General features: G+C 32.2%; 1 protein-coding gene across 10 annotated transcripts in view; it reads right to left on the reverse strand.

The window, feature by feature from the left end:
• Nucleotides 1-24,141, reverse strand: part of LOC139529837 (LIM domain only protein 3-like) — a 122,377-nt gene extending 98,236 nt beyond the window's left edge. The window contains exons 1-2 of one of the 10 annotated variants that reach the window (XM_071325752.1): nt 24,046-24,141; nt 19,795-19,897 (exon numbers count right to left, since the gene is read on the reverse strand). In XM_071325752.1, the coding sequence (XP_071181853.1) occupies nt 19,795-19,840 (46 nt within the window). In that variant the 5' untranslated portion in view covers nt 19,841-19,897; nt 24,046-24,141. Of the gene's footprint in view, nt 1-6,370; nt 6,510-10,984; nt 11,143-12,573; nt 12,956-19,794; nt 19,898-24,045 lie in introns of those variants that run through there. The other 9 variants (XM_071325757.1, XM_071325756.1, XM_071325763.1 and 6 more) reach the window with 9 other exon arrangements.
• Between the last annotated feature and the right edge of the window lie 761 nt (nt 24,142-24,902).

Here is a 24,902-nt window from a genome sequence, read left to right on the forward strand (position 1 = left end):
CACCTCCTATTGCATAATAAAAGCTACTGAAATTGTATCTTCTGATTGTATAACTCTCTGTGACTAAAACTTTTTCTCCAGAAGAATATTATAGCCAACAATACTATGAAATCTATATGAAATGAGTGCATACTCTTAAAGAAGCTCCGTCTACCAACAGAAACATTTTCTTCAAATTTGGATCCCAAATCCTTATGTCAGAGGAATCTGGTACAACCCAAAAACTTATTTGGATGGGTCTATAAATCAAATTTTTAATTTCTGATTTTAAATTGTTAAAAAATTTCACCTATTGATGATAATAAACACTGTAACAACTATACAGTGTTTCAACATTATTTCTCGCCATGTTTCTGCAATGTAACATTCCCATGCATGCCACAGATACTGCATTAAAAGCATTCATCACAAGACCAATAAATGATGTAAAACATCTATAATACCGTTACACAATTCTATTTAAAAAGAATTTCCCAAGGGAGATAATTTTACCATTTCTCATCTGTCAGAAAAAACTTAAATAGCTCAGTATCAATAATGAGACAAAGGAAAACAATGTGCTTCCAAGGAATGAGTACCAACTTCTCAAAATTTTTCTGAAGCACAGCTTATCAAGCATTTGCACCACTTCTTCTGTATTCACAATACAATCATCTAAACTCTGATCCATAATAAAATAATCATCAATGTATAAACTATAGCATGTATAATAACTTCAAGTGACATTATTTCATAAATACATAGACAGGTTTTAAAACCTTAGTAAAAACTCTTGATGCAGAAGCCAATCCAAAACAAAAAAAACATAAATATCATATCAATGTCTTTTCCACATAAAACAGGAAATTGTGATATAAACATAAATGATACTTAAATATGCATCTGTGAGATCTATAGATGTTAGCTCTATCTATATATATATATATATATATAGATAATTATTCTAAAGAATTACATCTAAACAAAAGATAAATGGTCCTGCTCCAAATGCTGATAAGCCACAAACTTAGTTTGTTTTAATTTTTCAAATAGATACAGGCCTTGAAGACCAATCTTTCTTAGGAACCAAGAAAATATAGGAAATAAACTGATTTTCCATTGATCGATCAACCTTTTAAATAGCTCTCTTAGCTATCAATTTTTGGACTTCTGAAATTAATTCATCCTTATGAAAGGTGAAATGTATTTAATTCAAAAAGGATAAACCTTGTGGTACATCATTAAAAATAATTTTATAACCATTTCTTAATAAATCCAATATCAATAGATCATTAGTAACATTTTCCAAATCATAATATTTAAGTTATCTACTGTATATATAGCAACTGGTTGAGAAATGTGACCTCTTTGAGATTCTCTGTTCCCTTTTTGGAAACGTCTCCCTCTCAATGAAGGGAATTGCCTACTACATGTAGTATAGTCGCCCTGTTGACCAACAGAGCCTCTGCAGTTAAAAAACTGATATTGCCTTTCCCATAACAGCTGGTAGTAAATTAATTGCTAGACCTGGAACCTCTTCCAAGGAATCTATAATTTGCTAAGAATCTTTGTATAAACACTAAGTTTGCTTTTTGCAATCATAACTAGAAATGTGATAAAGCAACTATCACAACAGAATTACAAATAAGTTTTATCATCTAAATATTTCTGAGCATCTCCTATGGGTTTAACCAGAAAACCATGGTAAAACAAACAAATATAATTTTACAATAAAATCCTTGTCTTATCAAGATCCAATGGCTCATTCCTACAACAAGAAATAGCAAACTCAACAATAGGGGTGATGATCAACCCCTTAATAAAGTATCTCTGGGTTTCCTGCATCTTTGAAACCACAGAGTGGGCCTGTCTAGGCATTGCCATTTCGATTTTTTAATTATCCTAGACACACTAGGATTGTCACAGTTCTCAGTGTGATAGTATTTCCTCTAAGAACTTTATATATTCCTGATTTTATCAAAATCATGATTAAACTGTTCAACAAACAGGATGAGATAATGGACCATTAATCTCACTAAAAGAAGCCTTAAAGGCTTCTGAAAACCTTAATGCAGGATCAAAAGACGTATCAAATTCAACTCCGGCTGGACTATCATCAGCCATGGCACATACTCCAAAAGGAGGTACATACACCGTATCAATTCAGTAGATAAGATCAAAATTTAGAACTAAATCTTCATTAAAGTAAGCCTCTAATGGCAAAAATTCAAATATAGCAGCAGGTTTCTCTACAAACTCTGCTAGAGTTGAAGGCAGTGAAACTGTCTCAAACCTCATGATTCATACAGGTTCTTTAATACATTAATAATAAATAGTAAATGTATTAATATACATGCCTATCTAAATCTCAACAGCACTTTCGTTAGAAACAATCACAAATCAAGTAGATTTTGAAGTTATACAAGTAACACTAGATTTTAAAACTTACTTTTTACAGGTTCTGTTGCTTTGTCAATTATTTCCAATTGCCATGCCATTATGATCTATTATAAAACTACTAGGTTTTATAACTGTTTAAGAAGAGGATTTATTCAAAATACCTCTTGTATTCCTATTAAATTTATCATCTTTAATTTCTAAAACATTCCAGAGGTGATGAAAATCATAACCATCACCCTTGTAAGTGTAAACATCATTCTAAACATCTTGCAAAAACAATACATTTGCATAAACAAATTCAGCCATTGTAATACAAAAATGTGTACCTGTGCAGGTAAAACACGTGTAAATTGTGAAAAGTACTCACGACCTTCAGATGAATAGAAATACTTTTAAATATCTACCTGTTTAACAAACAGGAGTATGAATTAAGTAACAAATGTGCTATTAGGCAAAAACTTAAAGAATATATAAAATTGTCATACATCGTAGACAATAAAATATTTAATTAATTTCCATGAACACTTGTCATACATCGTAGACAAGAAATTTTTAAATTCATTTCCATCAACAATTGTCATACATCGTAGACAATTGAGGAATTATTATTTGTAAATAACAAAATAACATTAGAACTTGTCGTACATCGTAGACAAGTTAATGTAACTTTAATAACTTTCTGCCAAATTTAAGATAAAAATAAAATAACTAAAAAGAACTTATGTGAAGTGTTCACTTCAACCCTCTAGAAAAATAATGACAAGTTATTATGGAACAGGTGCTTATATACTAGGGTCAAGGTCACTGGCCAGCTATAGGTGGTTATATAGTTTGTTTCTTTAAACAGAGATATCATATGTAAGCTTCACCCCTCATAGAGAAGTAAAGCTAATTCATTACTTGAGACCGAAGGCGAAATATGAATAAGAATGTGAATGTTAAAAATCTCAAGTAAGTTAAAGCAAGGATTTGTATATTCAAGTGTTACTATCCTTGGTTACAGTTTGTTATAAATGTTATATGACCTAAGGGTTTAGGTCTTGTGCTTTCTTCATTGACTAATAGCCTCCAATAATGTTATCCTTTATGAATTCATATGAAGGTGACAACGGTTTTATTTTTACTTGACTATAATAACCAGATTATTTTTTTTTTATTCACCCTGGTCAACCATGGTTGTATGGATTGACCAAGGTCATTAAGGTAGAAAACCAAGGTTGTCAAATTGACCATGGTCACCAACTTAAGATTTGAGGTTTGTAAAAAATGGTTAACCATGGTCACACAGGTAGGAAATCCATAACTGACCATGGTGTAAAGAACATCCAGCCATAGCTGACCATGGTGTAAAGAACATCCAACCAATGTTTGACCATGGTGTAAAGCACATCAAACCATGTTTTGACCATGGTGTAATCACATCCAACAATAGCTGACAACTGTTAAAGAACATCCAACCATAGTTTGACCAACCATGGTCAAGTGTAAAGCACATCTAACAAAGGTTTGAATATGGTGTTAAGCACATCCAACCAAGGTTTAACCATGGTATAATCACATCCAACAATAGTGGACTACTGTTAAAGAAAATCAATCCATAGTTTGACCATGGTGTAAAACACATCCAACCATGGTTAGACCATGGTATAAAGAACATCCAACCATAGCTGACCATGGTGTAAAACACATCCAACCATGGTAAGACCATGGTATGAGAAACATCCAACCATGGTTTCACTGTGGTGTACAGCACATCCAACCATTGTTTGACCATGGTGTAAAGCGCATCCAACCATGGTTTGACCATGGTGTAAAGCACATCCAACCATGGTCTGACCATGGTGTAAAGCACATCCAACCATGGTTAAACCATGGTGTAAAGCACATCCAACCTTAGCTGACCATGGTAAGGTACATCCAACCATAGCTGACTATGGTATAAAGCACATCCAACCATAACTGACCATGGTGTAAGGCACATCCAACCATGTTGACCATGGTGTAAAGCACATCCAAACATAGCTGACAACGGTGTAAAGCACATCCAACCATGGTTTTACCATGGTGTAAAGCACATCTAACAAAGGTTTGAACATGGTGTTTAGCACATCCAACCATGGTCTGACCATGGTGTATAGTACATACAACCATGTTTTGACCATGGTGTAAAGCACATCCAACCATAGCTGACCAAGGTAAGGTACATCCATTCATAGCTGACCATGGTGTAAAGCACATCCAATCATGGTCTGACCATGGTGTAAATTACATCCAACCATGTTTTGACCATGGTGTAAAGCACATCCAACCATGGTTTGACCATGGTGTAAAGCACATCCAACCATAGCTGACCATAGTGTAAAAGACATCCAACCATAGCTGACCATGGTGTAAAGCACATCCAACCATAGCTGACCATGGTATAAAGCACATCCAACCATGGTCTGACCATGTTGTAAAGTACATCCAACCATTTTTGACCATGGTGTAAAGCACATCCAACCATGTTTTGACCATGGTGTAAAGCACATCCAACCATGGTTTGACCTTGGTGTAAAGCACATCCAACCATGTTTTGACCATAGTGTAAAGCACATCCAACCATGTTTTGACCATAGTGTAAAGCACATCCAACCATGTTTTGACCTTGGTGTAAAGCACATCCAACTATGTTTTGACCATAGTGTAAAGCACATCCAACCGTTTTGACCTTGGTGTAAAGCACATCCAACCATGTTTTGACCGTGGTGTAAAGCACATCCAACCATGTTTTGACCTTGGTGTAAAGCACATCCAACCATGTTTTGACCATGGTGTAAAGTGCATCCAACCATGGTTTGACCATGGTGTTAAGCACATCCAACCATGGTTTGACCATGGTGTTAAGCACATCCAACCATGGTTTGACCATGGTGTAAAGCACATCCAACCATGGTTTGACCTTGGTGTAAAGCACATCCAACCATGTTTTGACCTTGGTGTAAAGCGCATCCAACCATGGTTTGACCATGGTGTAAAGCGCATCCAACCATGGTTTGACCCTGGTGTAAAGCACATCCAACCATGGTTTGACCCTGGTGTAAAGCACATCCAACCATGGTTTGACCTTGGTGTTAAACACATCCAACCATGGTTTGACCTTGGTGTAAAGCACATCCAACCATGGTTTGACCCTGGTGTTAAGCACATCCAACCATGGTTTGACCATGGTGTTAAGCACATCCAATCATGGTTTGACCCTGGTGTTAAGCACATCCAACCATGGTTTGACCTTGGTGTAAAGCACATCCAACCATGTTTTGACCTTGGTGTAAAGCACATCCAACCATGGTTTGACCCTGGTGTTAAGCACATCCAACCATGGTTTGACCCTGGTGTTAAGCACATCCAACCATGTTTTGACCATAGTGTTAAGCACATCCAACCATGGTTATCAATGGCTTAAGTGGTGGTAACAATGGTTAACCGAGGTAGCATGTTGACAGTGTGTTGCGTGTTTCAAGTGTGTACAATGGTATAAGAAACATTGATATTTATATATGCAGCCATCCTTTGATGTATAAGAGAGGGCCATTCAAAACATTAAAGGAAGTTGATAACATTTAATCAAATCTCTAAAAGAATAGTTTAGTTTAGACACTTAAGTTTTTTTGGGGGGTAATATTTTCACTAAAATCTTATATATTCATAAATCCCCTCATAAGATTCTGAAGAGGAACAAATTTCACTTTTTTTTCTTTGGGATGATAATAACAGACAAAACATAAGTCAGAATTTATTCCTTATATTTAATTGTGAGAATGCAAAGAAAAACAATTAAAATTATCTTTTTTACCATCTTTATGGAGTAAAAAAATACAAGCTTTATATCAATTAATTCATCAGTAGCTGTCCAATGGAACCAAGCTGACCAGTTGTGGAAAAACTAAATAATCAATAACTTTGTTTCATAACATTCCCACCAAAAATTATTATTAAAGTTGTTATTTACCTTCATCAAAATTGAAATCAATTTCCTCCATTTAAAGCATGTGTTCTATTTCATACAGAATTATACAGGTATCTCTCATGTTTCAATCTAATCAGTTATATCCCGTTTTGGAGTATGTAAGGAGTTCATAGGTCATACATGATAGAACTTTATCATCCAGTAGCAAAATATTATGAACTTATACAGGGAATATGTGAAACAAAGCTCTATCTGGGGTATTTCAATATAAATCTCAGTTTCGTAAATATTATGAAGAAACTTACAGTCAAGAAAGTTTACATTGACAGAACATCCCCCCCCTAAATATATGATACAATTGAATTAAATAAATAATAATAAAAAAAATGTTTTGTGTTTTCAATTATCAATCTAGATATAAAAATTTATCAAATGTCTTGCAAATTGGTGAAAGCATTTTTGAGTTATTGTCCGAAATACTGGAAAATCCACCCTCCTAAATTAGGCCAAATAAAAATATATGTGTGGTTCCAGTAACCCGACCCTAGAACTTTTTTTTCATTTCTGAAAAATAAATTTTCAAACGATCAAATTTTGAGGATTGTGAATTAAAATAATTAAATTCATAGATTTCTGTCATTTGAATTTCCATCACAAGTACCTATCTGTTATGGCTAAAATGCAACAATTCATAACAGAAAGCAACAAAATTAACTAAAAACGTATCATGACTGTTTATTTTACAACCAAACACATGTAAAAATGGTGGACTTCCGGTTGGGGCGTGTATAATACCGGAAACAATTTCGGTAAACACACGATTTTTTCCGAATTTTGACATTCAAAAATTAAAATTAAAAAAAAAAAAAAAAAAATTTGCCGACCTACCGACCCTATTTTTTAAAAGTATGTAACTGGAACCACACATATATTTTTATTTGGCCTTAATAAAACCCCATAACTTGGAAATGTAAGATCTTAAATTTATATATATATCAAAAAGGGAGCTCCAAGTCAATAGATATAACCAAATTACCAAAGTGCTATGCAAATTGGTAAAAGCATTTTTTAGTTAATGCCCGACAGACAGACAGACAACGGTATTCCATAATATGTCCTGTAAACAGGCCTATGAAAAATGTAATTTAGAGGGGGGAAAAATAGAATACCAAGTCCAAAACATTTTCCAATAATAAATACAGTTGAACCTTGAAGCTTATAGAGTATGAAGCAGCTGATATGATAACCTAGGTGAGGCATTATTTCCTGTATGATGGCCATATTATAGTACATGATAACAATTTTAAAGTGTCCTTGAAAAAACTTATAACAAACTGTCAAAATGTAAACCTGTCAACCACCTGCTAATGACAGTACAGGTCCCGAGCCACCTGCTATAATGACAGTACAGGTCACATGGTACTAGTAGTTGTTTAGTCTGCCTCTAGATTACAGTAACAGTAGTTTGTTATTTTAAGGTACATGTATGTAACCAGTGGAATGCTGCAATTGAATGATTAACTTCCTATCATATATTTCCTATGGAATTATTTTTTAAAGAGTGAATCTAATACAGTGGTGGATCTAAGGAGTTTTCCAGGGATTGGAATAAAACCCTCCTATTTGCTTGACATCTTATGTTTTGGAACCCTCCATTTTTTTTATACCTTGAGTGTATAGGAACCCCTCCCCTTTCTAATTATGGTCCTTTTATGATTATTAAGTTATTCAAAATCAACATCATTCAGAATTTATCACTAAGAGGTATAATTAAAGTTGCCAAAATAAGAGTCATATTCATGGCAAAATAACCATTTTATTTTAAGTATGAAGCATTTCAAATAAACCTTTTTAGAACAGAACCTTCTAGTACTGATTGGCCCATGAAATTGAAGTTATGATACAGCTTGAAATACAGTCTGTTGTAGAATTTGTATGTTAAAAAAAACCAAGTTGCTTTCTTTAAAAAAAGAAAAGCAATACATGAACCTAAGACCGCTGACTGCCGGGTCACCAAAAGATTGTTGCTGAATTTGTGTTTGCTTTTGAATTGAAATAATTGACTGTGAATAGAAGAAGCCAGTTGAAAGTATATATTTACAGCTTCTATTTGAATAGTTATTTTAAAGCTGGACTATTTTATTTATTACTTGGGAATGTACATAATGTTTCCGATTATAACCCATTGGCAAATCCTAATTTCTACTAACCGGATGACTTATGCAAATTGCACAAACCTATCGCAATATAAATTTATGCACTCAGTTTGCTTTATAATCTGGAATTCTGGATGCATTCATTTTATCTATCATATCTTTATATTTTGTTTCCTAAATGAATGCCTTTATATTCTCAACTCGTATTTGAAGCTGTCTTTACTCATGGTAGATGTTGTATGCGGTTAAACCTGTGGCATGCAATTGATTGGGAGCTCTTATGAAGAGACTTATTTTGGTCTCATAAAACATCTCAAATTTTAAGGATTTCCTGATTTTACTTAAATCAATTCAAACATTATACAGAGAAACTTAGTTTTGCCAAAGAATATCTTAATTCAGAAGTTTATGAATACCTGTACACACTTTCAAAATAACCAATTTATATAAAAAGGTATGTAGATATAAAAAACGCCAGACACGAGAAAAGGTCAAAGTTTATAATAGGACAGTGACTCAAAAAAGAAACAAAAGAGAAACAACTCGAGGTCAGAATACCATTAGTAATGATGACCATGCTTGAAAGTCACATGTAAAGCTCTTTCTGCCGTGTCCTGAATTTAGATAACAAAAACGAAAATTAGCTTCCACGAGTGAATTTAATAGTATTGCATGCAAATAGTATTTTAGCGCACAAAATAGTAAATAGAAAGCATCTCACCGATACTCAGGAAAAGAAGACGCATTTGCGTCATCACATATCTTAATCTAATAGTTGAAATCGAATGTGGCCTACATTAAATGTTTTGACTCCGGATTCATTGACATTTTATCCGGAATTTTTGAGAACGCAAACCGATAGTTGTAATTAAATTTTGTTGTAATTATTGTTAATTATCTGTACGGTTGTTGTGAGCTGCAAGGATTTAAAATCATGCTTTATGAATTGAAACCACACAAGTATTTTTATTCACGACCGTTTAAAATTTTAATATTTAATAAATTGATCTTACTTTCCGTTTTATGGATATATTACAATACAAAATAAATAAATAATAATTACTCATAAAACATAAAAACTAAAATGGTATGAAATAATTAATGTAGAAATATAATGATTATTGTTTATACACATTTTTTTTGTAGGATGCAAGAATTTATTTAGATTTAATTTTTATGTTTCCTTTACAAATGAATATTTTAAAATACCAAAGCAGAGTATCTTGTCATATAAAATATTTAATTGCAAATCTAAAAATATTCTGATTTCAATCATTGTTAGTTTCTCCAGAAACATAAATACAGTATTTATTTTGAATATAATTGTTTGATTCCGATTGAATTAAATTCTTTTGAAAAGAATATTATCTTTCCGTTTTCCGATCTAATATTATCTTTCTGTTTTCCGATCTAATATTAATATTTTAACCAGAATGTTATCTCCCGTAAGTCTAGTATGATGAAATACACAGTATCCCGTGGTTAAATCTTCAAACATAATTAGTTTACATGTTATCTAGACAACAGACAATACCAGGTTATAATTGACCTAGATACACACAGTGCACAGTGGTCGTTTTAAAACAATTATAATTGCGTCGTCAAGGGCCATCAAGAGACCATATCAAAGACGTAGATAACAACCTGTTAAGACCTGTATAAATGACCGAAAACTTTAGAGATGTTCCGAGGAATTTTATTCTGACTTCCGGCCGAGAGATATCGAGTGGCCCATAGACACATCCAAAACTCGCCAATATATAAGCATGAACCCCTTGGGACCATGTATATTTAAGTGTGGTAAAATCACAAATAGATATCTGAGCTCCAATTAGACAACAGCAGTTTTTTCATAAATAGTTCTATATATATGTACTGGTATAAATAATTTGCAGAATTTGATATTTGTTTTTGGATGGTCATCTGTCAGGTTACTAAATGATGACATTATTGATCGTTACTAGAGTGACAAGTATTCAATGACATGTATTATAATAATTAAGTCTATTTAAACTTCTGGAATATGAAAATCAACACCCCGAGTTTCTGTAGAATTCAAATATTTCTGTGAATCTCTCTTTTTTGTATGTCATAGTGATAATTAAAATAAGAACTTTCCAAAGGGGACTACATTTAAGGTATTTAGTCAAAGTTTGTGATGATTTTTTTTCATCAAAATCTTTGATGGTGAAATGGATGGAATAGAATCTCATCAGGAATTATCCAATCACAATGCAGGTTTTTCTTTGACCAAGTATTTGATGATAAACTTTGAAAGTGACTAACAATGACTTGGACAAAGTAAACTTTGACAGGGACGTTACCAGGCTTATATTAGTTATGGAAATTCTTGTAGGAATAACAAATTATTACACACAGATTTGGCAAAGGTTCTTAACATAAGGTCTCATTCTTCAAGAAAATTACTGACATATCCTTACAGTATTTGTAATTCTCTATTTACTATATCAACTGTGCAATTCTATAAATAGATTCTTACCTTCAATTTTAATCCTGATCATATTCCCCCAAAAAATGATCCCATGTACTTATAAATATGTACTACTTGAGGGATATTATAATAAATATCCACTGTTACCAAACATTGCGTCACAAAAACATATCTGTATCCGGGAATAGACTCAAAATAAAAATGTCGGAAGGAAGTTTTACAATAGATTTAAGTGTTTTATTAATTCAATTAACATTGCAAACATTGTCCTCAAAGATCTTCTCCTTATGAGATAAGTACATGTTTTAGCAAGGGGGTCATTTGGGGACAATGTTTAGCAAGTACAATTAGTAAAAAGAAAAGGGTCAGTTTCAGGACTATGTTTTGCAAGTACAAGTATACGAAAAGGTCAGTTTTGGAACAATGATTAGTAAACTCAAGTAATAAGAAAGGGGTTAGTTTCAGAACCATGTCTAGCAAGTACAAGTATAATATTCATAAGTCGTTCTCTAAATTAAACCTTAACACAAACATTAACTTATGATAAAATTCAATCACCTTTGACCAAGTTTATTCTTTGACAAAGATGGTGCCACGGGTGGGGCTATATTAAGTTATACGCACAGTAAAACTCATTTTAAAAGAAGTCTAAGTCTGATGTCAGAATAGGTAACAAAAGAAACTTAGCAAAATGACAATGATACATAAATAAGCAAAGGACTACTAGCAGTTACTGACTTTCCAGCTCCAGACCTCAAGTAAACTGATTTAAAGATTATATCTTCATCATATGAATATTAAGCACAATCCCTCAATCCTGTTAGGGGTTTAGTATCGTACCATGAGGGGGGATAGGAGGGGTCCTGATCCCGAAATCCCGAGCTTAAAAACATGAAATCCCAAAATCCCGAATTTAAATAAAGTAAATCCTGACGTCCCGAAATCTGAAAAAAAGAATTCCCGGATCCCGAAAGGGTCAATCCTGAAATCCCGAGCTTAAAAACACTCGATCCCGGAGTCCCGATAAAGGTCCTATCCCCCCTCTACCATCATAAACTATAAGAACATTAAACCTGTATCATGCCAACAACTGGTTTTAGAATAAATGTGTTTAATTCTCATGCTAAATAAGACCCTTTTAGTGAATCAATATCAATATCAATACCTAAATATGTCATCCTAAACTACCCGACAACAGTATCGTAACTATATGATCCCTTCTGAATAAGTCTGTTCAAAGGTATGGTTAGCTTTATCATCTAGATATATGCTGCTACATCAGTATTTTCGTTTGATGTTTTCTGCTGTGTATCCATCTGATTGAGTTATGTCCTTTTCAACTGATTTTTATAGTATATTCTTATTTTGTAGTGTTACACCAATGTCCCAGATTATGGAGAGGGCTTTGCACTAGCAAACTAGCTAAACCCGCCATATTCTGTATGTGCATGTCCTAAGTAAGAAGCATATATATATATTGTCCTCAAACTGACAACATTTCTTCTTTACTTTTAATTTATCATTTGTCATAACATGCCCTGGACTTACAGTTTGACCTTTACTGACGAATAGATACATTTGTACTCAGTCTCCCCAACTCAAAAATATATATAAGAAAAGTTAAAAAATAAACTTACCAGACATTACAGTAATATTATGGAAAGATTTAAACATTCCCTATAAGTAGTATTATAAATCCTAACATTGTGGTATGTTACAGTTAACAATAGGTTGTAAAACTAACATAAGGAGACAGAAAAGTTATCCATAACCACCAGATATAAAGTAGGATTAAAATAAAGTAGATTGAATCAACGACCTTGACAAGGTCAACAGATCTGTCTTATTCTTCATCCACTTAATACTTCATAAAACTCTCAAACTGTAATTTATGATGACTTATTTGATGAATTGTGCATGGATTTGTCAGTCTGAATTTAATGCATTTAAATTTAAATGATTTAATTTAACTTAAAAAAAAAAAAGTATTTTTTAATCTAAATTGTTTGAGGAAACTGAGCACAAATTAAACCTGTATAACACTTAATCAGCATATCCTTTCCTGTGGCTGCACACTGATTACAGAAAATTACAATTTATTTGTTGAACCAACTGTTTATCAAGTGTTTCCCTATCCTTTTTAACTTGTTGAGACTATTTTGAAAGTTCAATTCGCTATATATTTTCTCATAAAATAATAAACTAGTTTATCCAACACATGTGTCGCCCCAGAGTAACTGGTCATCTATTCAGAGTATCATAGATTAAAACTAAGGTTTTTCATACATGAAAATTACTGTAATATGTCTTGTAAGAATAATAAACTATATTTTCAAGCTGCTCCTTAAAATAAGGGTTAAGTATTGCAACAAAGTAAATATTACTGGACCTGTATTTCATGTCAGTAGTCATAATACAAAGTTATATATGGTTCTATTTTTTAGGAAATGCTTTTATTTGTACACAGTTGACATGTGTGTTTCAAACTTCAAAGTACATGTACTACAAGTTAAATACTTAAAAAATCATGACAATTTTTTAGCCAGAAAAAGTAGAAATTTATCTTCAGTTCATGTTCTAAAATATAATCCAGTATTGTATCACCAAGGATTTGTATAGTAATCCTTGGTATCACCAAGTAAACATGCAAGTATCTATAATTCAGGTTCATTAATCTATTGATGAACAAATTAAAAGTATCCTCAGTTCATGCATTACAGATTACAAAATCACAGGTTAAAACAAAGGCGTTACAAAGTTGCTTCCAGTTATATCACATTACTTATACTGATGAAATAAAAATCATGTCTTCTTATAACCTAATATATATGTCACTTTATTATCCTGGAGATATTGTAGCAATTAAGCTTAATAATGAAGAGTTGTTGTTTTTTTTGGCCTATGAGACGACTATCTATAATAGGCCATTTAAGGATACCAATGGCAAAATTTCTGTAACAACAACGAAAACCAGATGCATCGCAGGGCACAGTTGGGGCAAGTATGGACACAACATCCAAGCTTGATACAGCTCTGAATTTGGATTTTGATTAAATAGTTGACACAACATAGGTTTCTAGACACAGAATGAATGTGGCCTAAGAACTTAAACCTAAAAACTTAAAAATTCTAAATAGGACATTTACCTATTATGGTCCAATATCTAAAATTTAAATACATTCAGCATATCAAAAAACCCCAAGAATTCAATTATTGAGGAAATCTAATAAAGTTCAATTTTTTACCCTTTAGACCTCAGTGAATATGGAACAATTTGATAACCGGGCCCAAATATCATAAATCTAAATACATAGGGTAAGATTCAGCATATCAAAGAATCCCATTTATTCATTTTTTGTTGAAATCAAACAAAGTTTAATTTTGGACCTCGATTTTGACCAACTTGAAAACTGGGCCCAAAAATCTAAGTACATGTTCAGATTCAGCATATCAAAGAACCTCAAGAATTCAATTTTTGTTAAAATCAAACTAAGTTTAATTTTGGACCCTTAAAGGACCTTAAGGTAGACCATTTTGAAAACAGGACCAAAAATTAAGAATCTAAATACAAGGTTAGATTCAGCATATCAAAGAACCCCATTAATTCAATTTTTGATGAAATCAAACAAAGTTTAATTTTGGACCCTTTTGACCCGGAATTACTAAACTGTCGGGACCAAAACCCCCAAATTCATCCCAACCTTCCTTTAATGGATATAAATCTTGTGTTAAAATTTTATTGATTTCTATTTACTTATACTAAAGTTATTATCCTGATTTCATCCGTCTTTGGACAATGCTGACAATGCTGACGACGCAGACAACGAGATACCAATATATGACCAATTTTTTTTAATTTTTGCGGTCTTATAAAAAGAATGGGCACTCTAAAATCTCGACTGCTTTACTTAAACCAAGATTGATTTTATGTCAATAGTTTTACTTCAAGCATCACATAAACTTAAAACATTATCAGCAATCCATGAAAATGAGGTCAAGATTAAATGAACCATGATCATGTGCCTGTTAGACAGGTTCACCTTGCAATCATTTCATGCATCAAATATAGCTGATCTATTGCTATTAGTATTTAAGAAATAGACTTAACTAGGAAAACTTAACTTTGACCAATAAACCATAATAAACAGCTGCACCAATAGCTCATGATACGCCAGTCGTCTTGAGTGTGAGGTTTTATGCAATTATCATAAATCATTTCTGAGATACGGCCCAACATGTGAAACCCCCCTTTTTTTTTACAAAAAAAAATCAATAACTCTAAAATAAATTTTGAATCATCACCAAAAAGTATACAGATCTTTAGAATTAAGAAGTGTGGAAAGTTTTAGGCAATAATCATAAATCATTTTTGAGATACAGCACAACATGTGACCCCCCCCCCCTTTTTTTTTTTACAAAAAAACTCAATAACTCTAAAATAGATTTTTGAATCATCACCAAAAAGTATACAGATCTTTAGAATAAATAACTAAAAAGTGTGTAAAGTTGTAAGCATTTTTGAGATACTGTGCGACATGAGAAAAAACACCCCCTGTTTTAGTTACAAAGTCCTGTAACTTTAAAAAAAGTTTTCATCTTCTTTTCACCAAAAAGCATACAGATCGTTTGACTATTATAAGTTTCATGAAATTTGGATAAGTTATTCTCAAGTTACAGTGCGACAAGTTGACGCATGACAGACAGACAGACAGACAGACAGACCTATTGCTAAAAATATATTCTACAAAATCAGACAAAAACACAAATTTTAAAATTGACCAATACACTGTAAAAATATTACCTCAACCAGACTGATATGTGTTCACTTGATATTATCAAGCTGAAAATAACTAGTGTGGCATTCTACAAATACATTATTTGTCTAGAGAAAAATAGTGTGGCATTCTCCAAATACATCAATACACTACAGAAAAATAATGTGGCATTCTCCAAATACATAAAAAGACTGGGAACAAATATAAACAGTGTGGTATACTCCTAACATACCCAACCAGACTTAAAACAGTGGGGCAATCTCCAGCCCCCAATCAAACTGGATAATTAACAGTTCTTCCCATCACAACATGTTAAGCAAATGAATTTAGCCCTTCAACTTAAAGTAATTTTTCTAGAAAAAGCTGAGATAACTTCAAAGTTATGGAGCAATTGATCTGAAATAAAACCTCACAATAATAGCCTTCTTATTACAACAATTATTTGTACAGCTGGGAAACAATTGTCAATCTTCAATATTTAATTACACAATTATTACTAAAACTATATTAACTAATTTATTTTCAACATTGTAATGCTCAATATGATTTCTGAGAGTGGAATTTTTTGCAAGTTTTCAATTAAGTTTTTTAACAAATGAATAAATATTCTATTTCTATCTTCATCATTACCACTTCATGACCGATATTCAAATAATTAAATATTATGGGATGCCAAATGTTTCAACAACTGTGGTAATTTTTTCTGGTCAGTTATAGCAATGATTCTTTATGGTTATTTCTGAAATTCTGTTATCATTTAATAATATAATTATCTAAGTTTAGTCAGCTATATGTTTTAATCTGATTTCTGTTACAACTGCATACAAAGTTCTGTCAGTATCCAAAGGGAGATAACTCAATATATATTAATATAAAAAAAATATCAAGCTCTAAAACAAATTAAAGTACTGAAGGATTGAACATCAGATGACTGCAAGTTCTTGTGGATGGCTGAAAGCACTTGTCTCAGAAAAAAAAATCTCTATACCTTAAAGTGAGGTAAATGAACAGATGATCATATAATTTTTTCTGCGACAGGTTTGTGCTTGGATGATAAATTAATGATAGGGAATTCATCCACACCGTAATGACAATTATATTGTAGTGATACTTATAGATTATCATTGATCATCTCAACGAGATTGATTTTCTCACTTGAGCCGGTATGGATGACCAATGATAATCTGCTTATCGCTATTTTACCTATGATGACGTAAATTTCATGTCAACTTCATTAGCAATGCCAAGTGCCCCCTTAGTTACTAGCGATAATTTTCATATCACTGGACTCCGCTGAGAAAGGAAATTATCAGTCAGCAAGATCAAAGGAAAATTTCGTAAAATAGCTATAAATTATATTAATACTTGTATACTACAGTTACATGTATATATAATTTTCATGTATTTGCATATCAGCCTATTCTACTATATTAATAGTAGTACAGTGCAAGTGCATGGTGGACACAAAACTCTTCTGTAATAATTCTATTTTCTAATAGAATGGATTTGAGTAGGCATCTGTATTTTCCCACAAAAAAATGTTTATTCATCCATGCAGAGTTATCTTTCCTAAAGATTGCAAACGTTCTTCAGATATTCTTCCACATGCGTTTGCATAGATATTAAGGATTTTTCAATTCTATGTATACACATATAACAAAACATTTTAATAATATCAATTTATCTTCTTCAAAGAGTATTTGATGAGTATTCCTTGAAGAAATGAATTTATAACAAGCGATAAGGAATGTTAGTTTGCACTTGATGATGTCGTTGTATTAATTATGTTTATAGATTGGTTAAAAACCCAAAACGAATATTACAGAAATCTAGGCGATAGCAATATGCCAAAATCCCCTCACGGTCATCTGCTGTAAAAAGTATTTGGACTAGGAATCATGAGGGAAAAAATGCTGTAAAATTTTAAAAATCCATAAACTTTAAACTTATATAGGCCCATACATTTTAGATAAGAGCCACTATTTGGACCTCAAAATTTTCAAATATATAGTAAATTAAAAAAAAACTTTAAAAAATAAAAATATGAAAATGAGGAGTCTGTGGTATGACTACCAATAAGAAAATTCTCAATCAAAGAACAAATGATGTAGAAAAGTCTTTTAAATTAGTTAAAAGTTACCAATAAATGAAACAGTTAAAATAAATCTAGACACTTAAGTACAGAAAAGTTACTTGTGTCAAATGATATCACTTTGATATCATCAAGCGACACTTAAAATCATTTTGGTTTGTCCAAACCCTTCCAAAAGGTTGAAACAGTGGGTAGGTAGATAGGTATTTTCTTCTTTTTTTTCGACAAAGAGAAACTAAAGCGTCAAATGTTTTTTTTTATCTGATTAAAAAAAACAAATTTTTGACATTAATTAGGGACAATCAAAGATATTGAGTAGGCAGCTATTTTTTGGGTAGGTAGGGTTAGGGCAAACAAACATATTATGGCCTCAATATGTCTAAATAAGGGTATTTAACGAGAAATTGCAATTCATGCTCAGTATTTTGTCAAGCTGTATATCTGCAGCAACTTTACCCAAAAGATTTTTTACACACATTTACATCCCTCAGTATAATACATATGGTTGCTAATTATGTTCTTGGGTTTTAGCTGTTGTTCATATCTAAATATTAATTACAAGATATGTGCAGTTTTTGCTGTTATCACTAAATGTGAAAGTTTGAAGCCCTTAAGGAGGCTCGCGGGTATAAGATTTTTAGACAAAAATTAAACATTTATTTTTCATTACAAATTTTATTTATAACCTTTAGTAGTTGTTACTTTATCTTATGGTACAAAAATCATTCCTAAAAATCAATTTGTGTTGGCCCCAGGTGACTTTTAAAATGTAGATATCATTGAAAACGCTCCTAATTATCTCCCTTTGGTGCAAAAATGCCATTTTTTGGCATCAAAATTGAAATATCTTTTTTAACTCATCGGTGACCTATTTTTTTTATTGTTGTTTTCGAATAAGCTGTACATAAAAGTTCTTTTTTTATTTCGATATTACCGCTATTTCTCCTATTAGTACAACAGAAAAAAAGGAGATTAACAAAAATGTATGCTTCTTTCGAAGGCAGATTGTGAGCGTAAATGAACGGTGACCCCATTTTTTAATTTCATTTTTCTATTAAGTATAAGATAAAGTTTATTTATAGAAAAATATAGCGAAATCCTATATAAAATAAAAAATTTGATTTAGACCCGCGAGCCCCCTTAAATGCCAATATATATGCAAGACAAATTCCAAAAACTTTAGTACTCATATCTGACAGATTAATGTTTTATAAACACCTGAGGACTGTATCTTAACAGATCCAAATATTGTGGCATAAGATCACATATAATACATAAAAGAGATATTAAAAGATAAATTTACCAAAGTGTGGACTGTTTACAGTATGGGATAGATGACTCTTGAAAGATCTGTTAATCTTGAAACAAGTCTATCTAAATTATTCAGCAGTTTTTACATATTTAAAGGGGCATAACTCTAGAACTGTAAAAGTGATGCCACCAAAGTTCATACTTGATATGTGTTTTGTGGTAATTAGCATTGTGTATAAGTTTCATAACATTTGGTTGAGGCAAACTTTAGTAAGAGAACAAAATTGTGACTTGGATGGAGAGTTGTCTCATTGGCACTCATACCAAATCTTTCTATATCTATAAACCAACTTTGGGACACACATACAGACAGATAAGAGTAAAACTGAATGCCCCCTCTGTTACAGAAGGGGCATAAAATGCCATCTTTAATGACTTCACAACAGTATCATAACTATATCCCTTCTGAATTAGTGATTATAGCCTGTTTAGAGGTTTAGTAAGCTTTTGAGTTTTCCACCCAATGTTCTTGCAAAATATAGATACAAAACAAACATTTACACAAAAACTTCAATTTGCTATTAACTTTGGCAGGTAATAATAGATGTCTTGACCAAACAGTTCTGATTAATTGCAAAATAATAATTATGTTTGATTAAAAGAAGTGGAACATTTTGATTAACAAGTACTAACCATTTATAAAAATATTTCTTGAGTTGTTATAAAGAGCTCTTACTTACCATCAATCCCCAGGGAGTCGTAGTAAATACTCTTCAACACCCTCATGGCTACATTGTGTACAATTCTTTAAACACCAGTTCTTTCATATTCAGCCCATTCAATCTGAAATTCATAGCAATATCATACAAAATAAATTATAATTCCCCTTAAAAACTATAATACTGCTGTGATTAAAACATCTTTGTACTGAAGTATATAGTAACAAGAGAAAAATAGAATAACCTTACCATGAAAATTGAACCTTGACCAAATTATTTTCATATTAATGATATTCCTATATACTGAGAATTATCCTCTACATGTATCAGATAGTCATGATAGTATCAGAGTGTTCAATATCAATCATTCAAAAGGAGTACACTACTACCGTTAATGGAATAGAGAATGGAAACCAGGATGCACGGTTCAGCTGGCTGCTAAACAATAATGTACACTAATAAAGTAAAATGAACGCCACACTAAACCCCAAAACATACAAATAAACCAATATTAACCAAGAAATGGGTTGCCTGCTTTATTGACCATTGACTTCATGTTGAAAGTCTTGAAGAAAATGGTTTTACTACAAGTATCGCATAAACGTTAACAATAAGGGGTACTAGATTCCCCCTTGTTACTTTATCCAGGTTTAAGTTAGGATGTTGTTTAACCCTTTCCTCCATGGAATTTTTTTTTAACATACTTGATTCGCGTAGGATTTTATCAATAAACGAATATTTTATATATGAAATTCAAGTCGGATATTCTCATGAATAACCTTTTCATATTGAATACAAATTTTTTAAGTCTGATGCTGATATTTTGTAGTCAAAGCGTTTCAACTGAGTTACTACACAAGCGTCAAAAGGCATCATTATAGAGTAAAGGGGGTGGCGTCAAAAGGTGTCATAATGGAGGAAAGGGTTAAGTAGAAAGCATGTTCTTGCAACATTTTATTATGTATTTGATTTTGATTGAAAATAAAAGAACAAGGAAGCCTACAGCTTATTTAAAGGATAAGGATTTCATTTTATCTTCTTTTGATATGCAGAACGAGTTAGGGGGGGTCTTGGGGTTGGAACCACCCTTTTTTTTTTTATAGCCGATCAATGCAGTTGAATGGGGACATATAGTTTGAACCCCCCTTTATCCTGTGTTGGGTACCCCACTTTTTTAAATGGCTGGATCTGCCCCTGCAATGACAAACAAAATCGTATAGCAGTTTCAGGTGAAGCAAGAGCATGGAGGATCAGCTGAAATATGATGTGCCATGGCCACATGAGCATGCCCAAACCAAATCCTTGAGTTATTGTCGAAGAATTTGGACTCACACAGCTCGTTAGAGGTGAAATATTTATTATGCATAACATAAAAGAATTTGTGCCATTTAAATGCTTAGACAAAAGCATTGAAATGGCACAAGTTCTTTATGTTATAAAATTATGGCATGTTTGCAGGAAATGCATTCGTGAAAGCAGACTTGAAAGTCTTGTCAGTTCAACATTCATCGAAGGATTGTCTGTATCATAAATATTATTTAACTTCAGTGCTACTATAATGAATTAACCATTGGTTAACAATAACAGCAATTAATATTCCCTGCAAAAGTAGGTGTTTTTTTGTATGATAACTCCAAACATACATTGTAATGATAATATTGTGAAACACCCTGCAATGCCAGTTGTGATTGCTTCCCCTGATTATTCATGTATGTACTATAATGAATTTACCATTTGTAAAAAGAAATCCTATTCCCATGTCAAGGCAGGAATATTTTTGTGTGTTAACTCTAAACATAATGATACTGTGAAACCCCTTGCAATGCCAGAATATGCAGGTGTGTATTAGAATTTACCATGCTTAAACATAAACATATTCCCCTGCAATGTGTGATGTGATTACTTCCCCAGAATATGCAGGTGTGTATTAGAATTTACCATGCTTAAAGATAAACATATTCCAATGCAAATGCCGGCATGTTATTGTACATTAAGTCCCAAAATTCATTTGGAATATCCTCTGAATGAGGCAGATATGTTTTGTAAAATTTGTGATTTTTGTTCCCTGCATTTGTAAGCAATACTTCCCTGTATTTACAGGAGTGTATAAATTTATGAAAATGATCCATATCTATTGCAGCCTTTTTCATGTAGCACTGATTTTGATGAGACTTTGTACAAAGTGAGAGGTTTAGCACTATAAAACCAGGTTCATTTTCTACATTTGAAAATGCCTGTACCAAGTCAGGAATATGACGGTTGTCCATTCCTTTTTGATGTGTTTTATCATTTGATTTTGCATGTGATTATAGGGACTTTCTGCTTTTCTTTTCATGGGAATTCAGTATTTTTGTGGTTTTACTTTAAATACAAAGATAACAATTACATAAATTACAATGTTGTTGATGAAATAAATAATGTACTTTTAGTTTAAGAAAACAGCAGGATCTGCATATATATATATATATATCTGAGTATTCATCAGATATGAGTGGAAATATGTTTAAATGTGCCGGTTTATTTTTGTTGTTGTTTTTTTGTTTTTATTGCAATGACCAGCCTTTACCCATGAATTTTCTTATGTGTTAACAGGAAGAATGGTATTGTTAGTGATAAGGGTATCCTTTATTTAATATTGAACTAGTCAACACTAGACAAGATCATGATTACACAAGTTGTTTCTTTTTATCCTTTTTCTTCCCTGTTTTGGCAACTTCATTCGCCAAACACTATTAATTGTCAATTGCTTACAATGGGAGGCATTGTACCCAATTGAAAAAGCCTTGGACTAGAATTACCCCATTGTTAGTTGTTACACCATCTGAATTGAAGTGTTCTTTAGATAGCCTGTGGTAAAGAGCGTGTTCCAGCCACATTCTATTATGTATATGATTTGTTTTTCTTAATCATCAATATTATCAATTTTTACCCAGATGGGGTTTAGGTGCTTCATATTGACACTTTGTTCATTGTAAAATTTTATAACTCATATAATGAGTTATATAACTAAATATGATTGCAAATCAAATCAATTAATCAAATCATTTCATTGGTGAAAAATCCAAATATTGGATTGTTACCAAGACAAACATGACAAAAATTATCATTACAAACATAATATTTAAATTTAAACAACATTCACATTCTATAAGACTATATTTAGATGTTTTGGAGGAGGTGATCCTTTTGCAAATTTGAAAGTACAAGTACGAAATTCATAATGCAATTGTTATGATATATATCATAATAAATTACTATAAGAAAAATAAAAAATAGTCATAACTTTGTACATCGACTAGTTTTTCTTATCAGCTAGGTTGTTTCTTAATACATACATATAAATCATTAACCTCCCTTGACAATAATTTTAGTAACATCATACTCATTAAATGTAAACATTAAATGCAAATTTTTCCTCATCAGACATTTTGAGAAATCTGGAACTATACTCTCTACTTCCTGAAAAAGTTTTTGCCTTAAAATTCTTCTAACATGTCTAAAATTTGACATTTTAAAGCAAAATGGTATTCATCTTCTACCTCCTTTTTACAGAGAGGACATAATCTTTTTTCCAAAGGTAATTTACGGTGTCTACCCTGTTCAAAATTTAGATAACTACTATTTTATATGATTGTGATTGCATTATTATAATAAACTAAAAGCATCTTTCGCCAAACACTTAGTTTTCAATCACAAAAAAATAGGACCAATGGACCCTGGTTAGACAGGCTGTTTGGGTAACCTGAGCCAATTTGTATGATGCGAATGAACAGACCGGAAACCTTCTGTCCCATAACCAGGGCCACAGAGCTGCTGGGGACCTAATACACCTTATCACTATTTGTCCGCCATTACTGGATATCACACAGGCTCCCGTAAAATTTTGCCGTCATAAAACAAAATATCTGACGCCACAATGGAAAAGTGATTGTTGTATGCATCAAAAGTTCAAGCGGCTGGGTCAGCCGGGATTAGCGATAAGGTGTATGGTACCCAGACCCTCCCCAATTTTTAATAACACAAAGCGTGCAAAATCCTGGATGTGTCCCTGTAAATGCATATATAACCTTTTCAATGAAGGTAAAAAATGCACAGGACCAAGTTAATGAAAAGAATGCAAATCAGTAGAAATCATAAATTATTGGACAATAAAATGTGCCAAAATAGCAAAGCAACTTTTTTTCCTTTCGATGTTACACATCAAACAGAATCGATTATAATGTAGATCATATTTTTTGGTAATTCTTTTGATTAACAAATAAAAATGTGTACATTTTAACAGTTATATGAATGGTTTTCTACCAAGCCATGTTATTTTTGTTTCCGGAAAATCTAATATTTCCCGTCTTCGACTTTTACTTAGAAAATCTCAAACCCAAAAGCTATTTATTATTTTTGTTAGATAAAATATGATTGTTTTTTTTCAGACAGGTTGTTGATAATTTAGATATTTATTTGTTTTTCAAATTTAAGAAGAATGCCTTAGTTAGGAAAATTTAATTATGGTTATTCATTATTGTTTAAAGATTAAGCGGACAAGCAGTTCCGGTTGACAAGGGGCGGAAAATTCAAACACCTGTCAAAGATTTGTTTGTTCGTAAATTTAACCAATTATCAATTTACTTTTCTATTCATATGTCATAACTATATCGAATTACAAAAAAGTAAAATCACAAAAATACTGAACTTAGAGGAAGATCAATTGGGAAAGTCCATTATTCACATGGCAAAATCAAATAACAAAACGCATCAAAAACGAATGGACAAAAACTGTCATATTCCTGACTTGGTACAGACATTTTCAAATGTAGAAAATGGTGGATTAAACCTGGTTCTATAGCGCTAACCCTCTCACTTTAATGACAGTCTCATCAATTTCCGATATTTTTTACATTGATGCGTTAAATAAACAGACACAATAAATATAATAGTCAAAATATGGGTACATCAGTCATCATCGTTTAACAATTTTAAAAGGAACAATTTAACAGAACACAAAAACATCTACTATCTACGAACACATTTATTGAGTGTCTGACGTCAGAAAATTTTATACGTCACATAAATTTGTCGTTCAACGTGCGTACAAACAATTTTAAAATTTTCATGGGAATGTTAGCATTCAGGGT

This window comes from Mytilus edulis, chromosome 7 (assembly GCF_963676685.1).
Source record: "Mytilus edulis chromosome 7, xbMytEdul2.2, whole genome shotgun sequence".
NCBI classification, from domain to species: domain Eukaryota; kingdom Metazoa; phylum Mollusca; class Bivalvia; order Mytilida; family Mytilidae; genus Mytilus; species Mytilus edulis.